The following is a 14,756-nucleotide window of genomic DNA, read 5'->3' on the forward strand; positions in this document are numbered from 1 at the left end:
GAAGGGACATAAAATAGGCATACAAATCAAATATGTACTGATAATGAATCATAATTTTATAATGCCCACATTCATTTACAAGACTTCATATGGGGTCACAAACCACAATTTAAGAAGCTGGGGCTAAATGAATGCTACACAGAACCTAATACAATTAATTGTAACAAAGTAATAATGAGTATTTCTATGGTAACTATCATATGCCAGGCACTGTGTTAATTACTTTTCAAATATTACTTTATTTGAGCCTTAACAACAATCCTGCCTGATAGGTGCTATTGTGATCTTCATTTTATAAACTGAAAGGAAGTAACCTGTCAATATCAGGTCTTCTTGCCTTTCAGGCCCCATGTTAAAAACTTCCTAAAACACTAAGCCAATATTTCAGTTTCTGAATTAATAAAATATAATATGGTATAATTTGATAGATACATAGATAAATGGATAGACAGGCTAAAATTAGATTACAAGTCAAAAAGAACAACTATATAAAAGAATTATTTTCAATTCTCCCTGAATGGAATATAATATGGCAAGGCTGACTGGCAAACTGACACTCTAGAAATTTTTCTGGCAAGCACACAATGACCATGTGTTAAAACATTGGCCTGTATACCGTATAATCTAGACTGCAAAGCAAAAATCTTGGGGAAAAAAAGATTTAGAGTTGAAAGGAGGAGGAAAGAAGGAGTAAAGGAGAAGAAAGCTAGAAAACCTAGGTATTTGCTAGGTCAAAAATGTCAAAAGTATTCTACTTCTATGCTTAGAAACACCAGACATTAACACTGGGGCTGCTAGGTGGCACAGTGATGGCCAAGTCTACATTTAAGAAGCCCTGAATTCAAATCTGATCTCAAGCACTCACTAGCTATGTGACCTTAAACTCTGGATCAAGCCACTTTACCCCTTTGCCTCAGTCTCCTTCTCTGTAAAATTAGCTGGAGAAGAAAGTGGCTAACCGCTCTAGTGATCTTTGCCAAGAAACCCCCAATGGGGTCACAAAGAAGTCTTTCACAGCTGAAAACGACTGAATGAAGACTGAACAAGAACAAACATCAGAACATAAACTCTCTGAAAACAGGAACGTTTTGGTCTTTCTTTAAGTCCCTCGAGCTTGGCACAGTGTCTGGTTCTAAGCCCAGAACTTAATAAATGACTGCTTAGAGGGAGAAGCTTCAAGAGATGATTAACTGGAATACCAATAACCCACCTGAGAACCATTCTTAAGAACTTTTAACCATACTGTCTCTTTATTACTTATCTTTTCCTTTACATATAACTTCTCTTTACATATTAAATAGAAAAGAATTAAGATATGGAATGTATTCTCTCTACTTTGAAATTTTAGCTATTTGAATGCAATGATCACTAAGGTTACCAATTTCTTAAAAAAAAAGTAATTTCTTTACCCCAATTTAATAATTCAAAATAGCAATAAAAATATGTCTTCATTTCTAAGTATCAATAGAAGAAATAATCAAGAGTTATCAGAAACAAGTTAAGAAAAAATGGATACATGACCTAGATATAAAGAGAGATGTAAAAATTAGAAGAATGCATTACCCATCAGTCATAAGAACATGAGAATTATGAATAAATAAGAGATAGCATTGTGAGATATAAAATGGCTAATTTTGTTTACATTATATTACAAAGTTTTACACACATAAAACCTATGTGGCCAAAATTAGAAGAAAAGCAGAAAATCGGGGGGTAAATATTTGAGAAAGTTTCTCAAATAAAGATCTTATATCTCAAATATGTCGACCACTTTGTCAAATTTATAATATGAATAATTATCCAATTGATAAATATGGTCAAAGACTATAGAAAGGAAGCTTTTCAATACAAAAATCAAAATAATATATAATCGTATGAAAAAATGTTCTAAATCATTATTATTTAGAGAAATGGAAATTTTTTTAAGTTTGAGGTATTTCACTATTAAATTGGTAAAAATGAGAAAGAATGACACGTTGGAGGGGATATAGAAAAATTGGGACACCAACATATTGCTGGGAAAACTGTAAATAGATCCAAACATTTTGGAGAACAATCTAGCATTAGGCCCAAAGTGTTATAAAACTGAGAATGTCCTTTGACTTATTCCCAAGATAATTAGGGAAAGAATCTATATGTTCTAAAATACTGATAGCAGCTCTCCTAGTGGGAACAAAGAACAACTGGATATTGAGAAGACATGAATCAACTGGTGAATGGCTAAATAAATAGTGATGTGTTATTGCAGTACTGTAAAAAATGAGCAGCATAAGATGACAGGAAAAAATAATGCTTAATGTTGAAGGGGATGCGGAAAAACTGGGACACTGATGCATTGCAGGTAGAGTTGTGAATGAATCCAACCATTCTGGAGAGCAATCTGAAATTATGCCCTAAAAGTTATCAAACTGTGCATACCCTTTGATCCAGCAGTGTTTCTATTGGGCTTATACCCCAAAGAGATACTAAAGAAGGGAAAGGACCTGTATGTGACAAAATGTTTGTGGCAGCCCTCTTTGTGGTGGCTAGAAAGTGGAAAATAAATGGATGTCCATCAATTGGAGAATGGTTGGGTAAATTGTGATATATGAATGTTATGGAATATTATTGTTCTGTAAGAAATGACCAGCAGGATGAACACAAAGAGGTTTGGAGAGAATTACATGAACTGATGCTGAGTGAGCAGAACCAGGAGATCATTATATACTTCAACAACGATACTGTATGAGGATGTATTCTGATGGAAGTGGATTTCTTTGACAAATAGAAGATCTAACTCAGTTTCAAGTGATCAATGATGGACAGAAGTAGCTACACCCAAAGAAAGAACACTGGGAAATGAATGTAAACTATTTGCATTTTTGTTTTTCTTCCCAGGTTATTTCTACCTTCTGAATCCAATTCTCCCTGTGCAACAAAAGAACTGCTCGGTTCTGCACACATATATTGCATCTAGGATATATATTGTGACATATTTAACATGTATAGGACTGCTTGCCATCTGGGGGAGGGGGTGGAGGGAGGGAGGGGAAAAATCAGAACAGAAGTGAGTGCAAGGGATAATGTTGTAAAAAAATTACCTTGGCATGGGTTCTGTCAATAAAAAAGTTATTTAAAAAAAAAAAAAAAAAAAAAAGGAAGAGTGACAACACAGAATACGGAAGATAAAGGGTCATATCTATTTATTTCCTGAGAGAGATGATGGACAGGATGAGCAAGATGAGACATATTTTTATATGTGGCCAATGTTGGAATTAATTTGTCTTAATTGTGCAAATTTATTAAAAGGTTTTATAGATTTCAAAAATAAAAAATGAACAGCATGTTGCTTTATAGAAAAACTATGGGAAGATTTGCATGAAAAAGGAAGAGTGAAATGAGTATAACCAAGACACCAATAATAGCAATTTTGTTCAAAGAATAACTGAACTACTAAACTATTCTTAGTACTGATAATATTAAAATCAACTAAAAAAAGATGTTATTTATCTTCAGAGAAAGTAATGATAAACAGAAGCATGAATAGCATTTTTTTAAGACAACAGGCAGATAGACAGACTCATAGATAAGACAGAGATAGATGAATATATCTCTATGTCAAATGTAGGTCTTTTCTAATGCAGAGTGGAAAGGGAGGAAAAGAGACAATTTGGAACTTAAAACATACCAAAATTATAAATAAAATTACCTTTTAAAAAATAGTTGGAGGAAAGTAATTGATGAGATCACAGAGCCATCTAAGTAACTATCATTATAACTTAGTCATAAACTCATAATTTATTATGGGTTATTTTATTAATTTAAACATACAAAGTTTGTTTTGATACAAAATCAAAACCAACACCTTAACAGTAGTCCAGGTAAAATAGTCTTCTAATATTTATACACTTAAGCAGGGAGCAAGCCTCAGTTAAGAGTCCATCCCTCATCCCTAGTGATAAGTGGTACCATTCATAAAATCCACTAGTGGGAACTTTGGGCTGCCTCTCTCTTGAAAAGACCCTATAAGAGAATAAAATGACGTGACTCTAATTGAGCAAGGTCATTCTCCACTCAGAGATGGCCTAACACCACATGGGAAGAAGGCTTCTTGTGAAGCAAGTGAGGGTAAGCACCTTTTTTTTACTCTTATATACAAGCTGTCAAATTCACTCAGTCCACCACTCTCTACTCCAAAAAATAAAAAAGTTTCTATCATACCTTTGGTACTGCAGCTTGGAAAACAAAGTCTGTCATGTCCAATTCTGTGCTGTTGGAGGCCTGTATCGTGATAACTGTGACACTGGGGTTAGTGTTGGACCTTTCAAAGGTGAATTCTATCTTTAAACCATTCTTACTGTATGCCGTGATGGAGGGGATACCTAGGAGAGGACAGAAAGATCTGCCTAAGAGTGAGCTGCCCGATATCTCCAATCCCTCCCGCTGCTGCTGCTCAGTGACTTTCCGTGGCTCCTGACGTGTTTGTGACCTTACCTGAAGCAATATCATTGAAGAGAGGCTGTGATGAAAGCCCATCCAAGAGGAAGGGAGGCTGTGATAACTGAGGGACTGAGGCAGGAGCAGAAGGTGGAGCACCTAAAAGAAACATAATCAATGAAAGGTAATGTTTAGCTAAGAACCATAATCCCTCAGGAGAGAAACACTTTAACTAGAATTTTAAAATTAAAAAAAATTCAACTAAGGATCAAAACAAAAAAAGAAAATGAGTCAGATGTGGATACCTATATTAAATGACTGTATGTCAAGTGACTATATACATGTAGAATCAGATCATTCATAATTCCAACAAGGAAATAAGTCAACAAAAAACAGAACACAGAGAAGGACAAGATGGTATAGTAACTACAGAGTTGGCCTGATCGGAAAGATCTGTGACATTGTCCAACGGTATTAGCCCCTGGTCAAGCCATGTACATTCTGAAGTGTCCCAGATCTGACACTATTATCATCAATCTACATGGAAAAAGCACTTTCTTCAGAAATGAAAAATCATGTCAAGTCAAAAAAATTAAAAATTAATTTTATCTATTATTATTTAGTGGAATTGGAAAAGGATAGAAGCACAAGACAGTTATCAAAACAAATCTAAGGACTTAAGAGGGAAAAAAATGTACTTTCATATTTTAAAAATGCAGAAAAGGAATATGGATAGACAAGAAAAGATGTGCACACACAAAGGTCTCACACAGATAGAACGCCTGAGAAAAAAAATCTAAGCAGATAAATAACAATAATAACAGCTAATGGCTGATACCATGGGCTTTCAAGTTACTCATTTGATCTCAAAACAATCTGGGGCCTAGGAGGCTGTAGAGTGCTCTTACTCTTATAATCCCCATTTTATAGATGAAACCCAGTAAAGTTAAGTGACTTGACCAAGTTTACACAGCTAAAAAAATGTCTGAGGTCAAGTAGGAACTCAGGCTTCAATGACTCCGGTACCAAGCCCTATCCTGTCATATTACCAATTGCCTGATCATGGAGGGACACAAAGAAACAAAAGTTACATTCTATAAAACACAAGTTTCTTTAAAAATGATGGTGAAACTTAGGATGGAGAAAACCATCTGTACCCAGACAGAGGACTGTGGAGACTGAATGTGGATCACAACATAGTGTGATTTTCACCTTTTTTGCTGTTGTTTGTTTGCTTTTAGTTTTTTTTTTAATCTAATAATTCTCATGCAGATGATACTTATGGAAATACATATAGAAAATTTACACGTTTTATATATATTGGATTACTTGCTGTCTAGGGGAGGAAGAAAGGTAGGAGAAAAATGTAGACCATAAGGTTTTGCAAGGATGAATGTTAAAAAATATCTTTGCTTATATTTTGAAAATAAAAAGCTCCTATTTAAATACATAAATGAATGAATGCATGGGAAAAAAAAGGGGAGAAAAGAGAAAAAAAAGTATTTCTAATCAAAACTAATTGAGAATATTCATGTCATTGAAAGCTATAGATATATCAACCATTAGGTAGTCTTTAATGAGCAATTACTTGTATTGTTTACTCTTAAAATATGTCAATATCATTAAAAAAATAAGCTGAACACTAATAAAATTTGTTAAATTAGTCTTTGTTAAAAAAAAAAAAAATTGAAGCAAATCTTACCCCTAATCATATGCTCCCTTTGGCTTTCATTATTATTTTAGAAGTAGGTATATATTACAAAGTGGAAAAAAACTGAAGTCCCAAAATAAAGCATGTATAGCAACCTTCCAATGGTCTCAGTTCCTTTCCACACAGGCATCAAACAAACCAATTGTATTAATCTACATTTTTGGAAAATGCTAACAGAAAAAAAAATCATATGGAAATTTATTTAATTTTTCTAAAATATATGAAGTTTATTCTTATTTTTTTCCCCAAGTCCACTATGATAAATCACTGAAGCATACTTGTAGTGATCATTTTAACACTGATAGAAAAATCAGGATGATAAACTAAAAGTGATAGGAAAACATTAAAAAAAATATCTTAAGGTATCCTTCAATTTATTTTAATAATAGTAAATTTTTAATAACAGCTTTTTATTTTGAAATTAAATGCAAACATAATTTTCAACAATTCACCCTTACAAAACCTTGTGTTCCAAAATTTTCCTCCCTTCTCCCCATTCCCTCCCTTAGATAGCAAGTAAGCCAAGATATGTTAAATATGGGCAGTTAAAAGTTCAGAAAATTTTTTTAAAGGTTTAAAACCTTAAAAGAACAAAAAGGGAAAAATCTGGCCATTCTGTAAATGGGAAAGAAAAATGATTAGAGAACACTAAAAATACAAGGATATTAGTCATTTTTTAAAAGTCCATGTTCAATATAAAAAAATCAATTGGACAAAAGAACAGATAACTTTCAGATAGGAAACCAAAAATGAATGGTACAGAACTTAAAAAAAAAAAAAATGTCTATTGAGGCAACAAGGATTGTGAACAGAGGCTCAATTCTGGAAGGGTTAAGTTCAAGTTTCACTTCTGACACATTCTAGGCAATTCTCTTAAGAATCTAAATTACAGACCAAATCCTAAGATCTTCCTTGGAGAGAACATGCATAACAAAAATGAAATCATTGATCCAGTTCAAGAAAACCCCAAACCAAGAACACCAGTGATGTAAATCAAGAGTATGAACTTAATCTGAAGGCAGAATTAACAGGCGAGATACTAAATGATCTCTCCAAGCTTTTATAATCCTAAGGTATATTAAGTCTAAACTGGCCAATCAGTCTCACATAAGCATCATCTTTCAAGGACTGGCATCCAGAAAAGGACTCAACTGTTAATATCCCAACTCTTCTCAAAATCTCAAACAAAGCTTCATCAGTAGCTTACCTGTCAGATTGAGGTCTCCTAGTAAATCAAGAAGCTCTCCACCAGCAGAAGCTGGTTTGCTTGTAGGTACAGTTGGAATAATGGGTGTTATATCATTTCCTCCCAACAAATCTAATAAATCATTAGCCTAAAAAAGGAAATACGACCACAGCATATGAGTCAACTAACTAATCCATGTCTACATAGTTCTAGAGTCCTGGATACCCACTATGTATCTTCCTTAATATTTTTTTTTGTACCATCCCATTACCCCATTAAAAAACTAATTAGCTAACTGAACAATCAAAAACTATCTGAATATTCAAAATAACACATTCACACCCAAGAAGTCATTAGTGCCTAGTCCCCTACTTAATATTGCCTTATGTAACATACTGTCACCATGTTTCATACTAGCTGAAGCTCAATATAACTACTTGTAACACTAAAATTTGTTCAGCTGCACACAAGGACTTCAGATCAGACAAGTGGAATTGATACTATGGAAAATAATCTGGATGCCTCTGGTTTAAGGCAAAGTCTTCAATATTAACGGTAAAAGACTGAGCCAAAAACCAATCAGAAATGCCAAAAGACATTCAGCTAAGAATAGTAAGACATGTATTTAGGTGCTGTGATCATGTCATGCCAAGAGAAGAAAAGCTTCCCCATTACCTGACTGGCTGGCTGCGGCCCAGAAGGTGGAGGTTTTGTTTCTAGTGGCGCTGGTTCTGTCTCTCCATTTGTCTGTACAATATCAGTGGGGCCATTTGTAGTTACCTTTTCCATGACTGGCATTCTCTCAAGCAGGGCTGACCTAGAAGAACCAGAAGTCCTTTAACTCTGGGCCATTAATCTAGATTCTTAACCCAAAATAATTAGGATAACTAATCAGAAGTAAAACATGAATAAATTACCACATCTCAATCTCCTACCAAAATGATAGGTAGAGCATCAGAATACATGAGTGGATTAAGGATTTGCAAAAAATCGAGATTGTTTTAGTTGAACAAACTGTCAATCAGAATCCTAAGCTTTGTACTTTCATAGTGGAGGATTTTACGATGGAATGGGTAGAGAAAACAGGTAAGGAAGCAGTAAGAGTACTAAGACTCTCCTGTATCTATAAATATCTATACATAAACACACATAAATACAAATTAATAAATGAGTATTGTACAGAGATTTTGAACCAGAAATAATCTTAAAGGCCATTCAGTCCAACAAATAAAGAAGTCTGGTGACTTATAAAAAGTCACAAAGTCTGATGAAATGATCTGGTCAGATTTATTAGCCACTCAAGCATCACTCACCTCATGTGGTCATATTTCTTGAAAAGTGCATTGTACTCTACTGCCCTCTGCTGGAGCTCCACATCAATGCTGCTTCCATAGATGGACACTACTTTCTTAATTCGACTACAGAAGAAAGTAACAAATAGGTTAACTAACACTCACTTTAAGAGAAATTTACTCCTGGACTATTTTTATTTTGAACAAGGGGAAAAATGTGAACTAAGCGTTTTCTGTATAAATGGTAGATTAAAAAAAAAGTCAAATAATTGCCTTTTCACATTATTTTAAACTAATAATGAAAGTTCCTAATTACTTAAAATAAGTTCTCTTCACTTTTATTTTTGTTCAATAACCATTTCAGTCATCATTCACTATAATTCTATTTTAAGAACAAGATTGGCAGTCTATCAGAAATCATTTCTTCTGGTCATAACATCCCAGATTCTATATCTTGTTCCTTCAAAAGTACCACTATTGTTTCCAGTATAAGGTTTTAAGAGACTCAAGATTAATTTAAGTAAAATACACATTATACAAGAAAGGTTTACTTTCAAAAATCAATCAAGCATCAGCATACTGGATATTTAACCTTTAGCACTTAAAATCAAATCTTATTTTTAGGATGCTTTTCTAAATTTAAAAAAAAAAAAGCCACGAGAGATCCAAGTCTGACCAAAATAACTCTAGAAGAAACATGGGGTTTTGTTTTCTTTTTTTTTTTTTTTTAATATAGCTAGCAAAGAAGGAAATGCAAAGCTCGAAGAAACTAAAAGAGGTATCTTTCTTCCTTTTGTCAAGGTAATTTGAATAACTGAAATCAGATAATTTACTAAGGGGCAAGGTTTCTCCCCCCCACCCCAAGTTTGTATTTGATATTGATTCCAAAAAGTAGAAGCATACTAATCAAGATTCCTCTAATAACTTATCCATCTTTTCTTCCCTAAACACTCACTTAACAGTACAGCTGAATCGCGTTGAGAGCTTCATGATGGCAGTGAGAGCATAACCCCGGGTAACAGATGTAGACATGTTAGAGATGAGAACACTTTCCAAGATATCAAGTACTTCATCCTCTGTAACCTGGACAAAATGCAGAGTGGTTAATGAAGAAGAGAATCCAGATTGGATCAGTTACAAGTTACAGAAAGTAGCTTCAATGGTAAACATTTCTGTAATGATCTTCTGCAGACAATGAGACCAAACAAACTGTCCGGGGACTGGGCAAAGAAAATGCATGTGAATACAGAACCAGAGGGCGGTTTTTTACAGGCAGAGCTTCTCTCTGGCTAATGGATCATCAAGTACTAAGCACCAAGTCTGCCAGACTGAAAAACAGGATTTCCTAAATCCAATTCTTAAAAATTTCAAGTGCCTGATATTGTAGCAGCACTATAGAGGACCCTTAATAAAGACGAGCCCCCAAATGATTTTACTCAATTCTTGTCCAAACAAGGACAGAGGGTATCATGACTCTCTCTCAGCCACATATCAAAGAACTTTTAGCCTTTCTATAGGACTAACAATACCTGAATGGGCTCTTCCTCTTCACATTGACCAGATACTAGCAGGTCTCCATATTCACCTATACACCAGGCAGCTACTTGCACCAAAGGTTGCTGTCAAAAGGAAGATAATTCAATGTCAGAGTATTCAATTCCTTAAAATAAGATTTCATATAAAATCATCAGTTTGTTAGCTAAGCACATTCATTTAAAAAAAAAACTCAGTTAAGAAAAGTAGTCTAATGCCACTTCATGTCTCTCATATTGGCTAAGATGACAGGAAGACAATGATGAATATTGGAGGGAATATAGGAAAACTGGGACATTAATACATTGCTGGTGGAGCTGTGAACCAATCAAACCATTCTGGAGAGCTATTTGGAACTATGCCCAAAGGATGATCAAAATGTCCATACCCTTTTATTCAGCAGTCTCACTACTGGGGCTGTATCCCAAAGAGGTCATAAAAAAGGGAAAAGTACCCATATGTACAAAAAATGTTTGTGGCAGCCCGTTTTTGCAGTGGCAAGGAACTGGAAACTGGATGGATGCCCATGAGTTGGAGAAAGCCTGAATAACTTATGGTATATGAATATTATGGAATATTATTGTTTTGTAAGGAATGATCAGCAGGATGATTTCAAAAAGGCCTAGACACACTTGTATGAACTGATGCTGAGTAAACGGAGTAGAATCAGGAGATCATTATACATAGCAACAAGAAGATTATGTGACGATAATTCTGATGGACATGGCTCTTTTCAACAATGAGGTGATCCAGGGCAAGTCCAATGGATTCCAATTTTAGACTTGTGATGGAGAGTCATCTGCGCTCAGAGAGAGTACTGTAGGAATTGAATGTGAATTACAACATAGTAACATAGTATTTTCACCTTTTGTAGTTGTTGTTTGTTTGCATAATTTTTTTCCCTTTCTTGCGGTTTTTTTTTGATCTGATTTTTTTTTTTTTGCTCAGCAAGACAAATATAGAAATATGTTTAGAATAACAGCACACATTTAATGTATATCAAATTGCTGACTGTCTTGGTGAAGGAGAAAAATCTAGAACACAAGATTTTATGAAGGTGAATATTGAAAACTATCTTTGCATGTATTTGGAAAAATAAAATACCATAAAAAAGTACTTCTAAAATAAAAAATCACTTAAAATAAAGGGCGGGTTGATTTTCTCTTGGTAGTAAAGAGATACTTACTTGGGAATAATCACCAAGAATGGCTTTGTAGAGGCGCTGAACAGTGTAGGCATGCATCTCTACACTATTGGTTATCAGCTGAATCAAGTTGGGGACAGCATCATCACGGACATAACTCCCTGCCTAAAAGAAAACCCAGGCATTTTACCCCAGACATATAAACTCAGAGTAACAAGAATATAGGATGAAGGAGGCCCTTTTTTTGCTTCTCTTTCTCTTACAAGAGATAAGCCCCATTCAGACCAACCCACCGTTTTGTTCCTTATACAAATTCTGCAATCCTATTGCCTCACTACTTCCAAATTCCCATTTCAAGTGTAAGCTTCTCCCTCCTTTTTATCAAAGAGGAAAAAAAAAGTACAACATACTCTTTCTTTCACAAGAAATTTCAAACAAAAAATAAAAATTTTAAGTGTTTTTTCTACATAGCATTAAAAACATGAGATTGAATTTTAAAAATGTGAAAACATCTACTCCTTTGGGGGCTAAATCAATGTATTACTAAAGTCTAACTACAATGAATGTTACCAAAAAATTATGAATGAGAAAATGATTAAGATAAAGATAAAAAAATCTTATCATTTTCAATGTTATAAAGCAATGAAATGACATTTTGACAGAGCAGGTCTCATATAATTTAATACTTATTTTGGCCCCTAGGTAACTGGGACTAACCACCTGTCTGATCCCATTTATATGGATGCCTCAGTAGAAGTCATAGGCTTCTTAATAGTACTTAATAGTACCCATATACTAATTTAGTCAATTTCTTGACCAATGGCATGTATGTGCTGCCATCAAAAGATTCTAAAACAGAGCATAGATAATTGGTCAGTTCAACAACCAACCACTTCCTTAACCTAACATGTTAGCATCACAGCTTTATCAAATGAACACAGACAGAAAATAAAGAATTATGGGTAGACAAAGCAAATCTAGTCATATTTTCAGGGAAGAAATACTTCAGAATAACTAAAAGAAAAGAAAAAGAGGGGCGGAGGGGAGAAGGTAAGGTTGTAATGGTGAAAGAAAGAAAGGAAACATGTTAAAAAAAAAGAGTTTAGATTGAAGACTGGAATAGATAATTACTTTAGACGCACCTCTTAAGTGGAAAATACTTCCTGAAAATACTTAGAATTGCTTTAAATAAAAGACAGAAAAAACTACCCAATATGAGACAAGTACATCCTGGAGGAGAGGAATGAAACAAGTAATTTTTGGATTGAAATAATGTCACACACTTATAAGCACCATTTTATTTAACAACTCTACAGTTTACTTAAGGATCTTAGAAATATCAAGATTAAAAAAATAAATAAATATCAAGATTTGTGTCTTATGGATTTCTTTGTATCCATTTTAATTACTTGTTTTTCTAGAAACAGTAGCTTTTCTTTAAATTGAGACTAGATGTACTTAGTTTCCATAATCCACGCAATGCTTAGTGGAGACTAAAAAACCTAGCATCTCCCTATTCAACATCCCTTTTGTCACACCCTCAAGCAAGAAGACCCTTCAAATTTCTTCAGAAGGTGTCCAAAACAGCTACAATCATGTGTCAGACATGAACTGAATCTTTCCTCTTGAAAATGAACTAGAAAAAACTCTAGAACCTCTGCAAAATACCCACTAAAAAGATACATTTCAAACTTAAAACAAAAAATCTTATTTATATAAAATTTTAGAGCTGCTACTTACCGTTGTTAGAACACGCATAATTGTGTCTATGTGCCATCGTTTAGAAGGTGCATACCTGAGAAAACAACAGCACACAGGGTGAATAACTGATGTTTCACAGCACACTTTCAGTCATCTAAGAATCTCTTTGCTGGAAATATCTTGAGTCATTTCATTCCCAGGTCTGGCAGGTAACATTATTACAAAGGCTGAGGAAGAGATATATCTAAACTTGGCCAGCTCACATAATATTGCCACAGGAGCCAGTCAATTAAAAATGGAATTCCTTTCTCCTCAACTTCTTCAGAAAAAAATGTTGGTATCTAGTCATTAGTTAAAAAAAAAAAAAAAAAGAAAAGAAAACCAGACAACAGAAAAGAAGGGACTGTGCCCGTAGCTAGATGGTTTTAAAGACTAGAAACTTATTCACTAAATGGAAAATGGAAAAAAAGGGAAAGAATTATTCTTCATATCCTGACACACTCATCTCTGAATTTTGAAGGCAAAAAACTTAAGCCTGTTAACATTTCTATTCTTCATGGGATAAATAATTAAATGAAATAAAATTCATATTTTTATAGTACAGAGAGGGTTTCTCCCTTCAAATAGCTAAGTGGTAGGTCCTTCAATTCAACTAGCAGCTATGAAGCACCCACTATATGCTAGGCACAGAAGATACAAAGAAAAAGAAAGCATCCCCTACTCACAAGCTGATTACTTTCTATTGGTAGGGATGGAGATAATCACAAACACAAATAAACAAAATTATACAAAGTAATTGGGAGAGTCAGGAATACACTACTAACAACTAGAAGGGGAAAAGAAACATCTACTGTAGGAGGGAGCTCTCCAACAGAACTTTGAAAATACTCTCAGAAGTAGGGGTGAGGAGGAAAAAATGTTTCAATAATTGGGGTCAGCCTGTTCAAAGGCAGAGAGATGGAAGATAAAACATTATCTATAACTAACACACAGCAAGCAAGTAAGCCATTTTACCCAGAACATGTAATAAGTGAGAAGAAATCACATGACATCAGTATGGAAAGAAAGACACAAACAAAATATAAATATAATAGAGACAAAACTTATATATGGCTCTATCAAAATCAGGCAAGGGCAAAGTTATTGCACCTGTCTTTTACCTAAATCAGCATTATAAAAAATTGAACCTTACTTTTCTGCAGCAAGGAAGATCCCAGATGCACAATCTGCCTTAAATTCTGGCTCACAAGAATCCAAAAAATATAGCAATTCCTTCATCATACCACGAATATTATTTCCATTTACCAGAGCAAAACTTAATTCCATTGCACGCCTTAGAGGGGGAAAAAAAATGAGTCAAGTACTGAGATATCACAACCTTTGTTTCATTTTTCTTAATTATAAATCCCAAGCTCCAACAAGTAGATTCATTCTTAGCCTTCATTCTCATGAACATTTGTCATAAAACAGTACCAGCTCCCAAATGCAGAAGACATTTCATTTCCTTCTTTTACAGAAATTAAAACCAAAGGATTAATTTCAAACAGCCCCTAATGACCAAGTGCTTCTATTTCTATGTCTACTTAAGATAGGGGCATGATCTCACTAAGTTTATTCTGTGACAATGAAGTTCTTAATAACATAATACAACCCTTGCATTCTCAGTGCATTAAAGGAAGTTTAAATATACATTAAAAAGTTGCTACACTAACAGTACTACAGTCTATGTGCCATCTGAATAAAATGTTCACCCATTTACTTAGAGGAAATAGT

At 34.2% G+C, this 14,756-nt stretch overlaps 1 protein-coding gene across 1 annotated transcript in view; it reads right to left on the reverse strand.

Moving 5' to 3' along the window:
• The window catches only part of AP1G1 (adaptor related protein complex 1 subunit gamma 1), a 60,974-nt gene that overhangs the window by 4,173 nt on the left and 42,045 nt on the right, over positions 1-14,756 (reverse strand). Inside the window, exons 12-21 of the mRNA XM_051974681.1 lie at positions 14,176-14,316; positions 13,023-13,077; positions 11,325-11,447; positions 10,135-10,224; positions 9,561-9,688; positions 8,627-8,731; positions 7,989-8,130; positions 7,335-7,461; positions 4,474-4,575; positions 4,201-4,361 (exon numbers count right to left, since the gene is read on the reverse strand). Of these exons, the coding sequence (XP_051830641.1) occupies positions 4,201-4,361; positions 4,474-4,575; positions 7,335-7,461; positions 7,989-8,130; positions 8,627-8,731; positions 9,561-9,688; positions 10,135-10,224; positions 11,325-11,447; positions 13,023-13,077; positions 14,176-14,316 (1,174 nt within the window). The remainder of the gene's footprint in view (positions 1-4,200; positions 4,362-4,473; positions 4,576-7,334; positions 7,462-7,988; positions 8,131-8,626; positions 8,732-9,560; positions 9,689-10,134; positions 10,225-11,324; positions 11,448-13,022; positions 13,078-14,175; positions 14,317-14,756) is intronic.

The sequence above is a fragment of the Antechinus flavipes genome, chromosome 2, assembly GCF_016432865.1.
Source record: "Antechinus flavipes isolate AdamAnt ecotype Samford, QLD, Australia chromosome 2, AdamAnt_v2, whole genome shotgun sequence".
Classification (NCBI taxonomy): domain Eukaryota; kingdom Metazoa; phylum Chordata; class Mammalia; order Dasyuromorphia; family Dasyuridae; genus Antechinus; species Antechinus flavipes.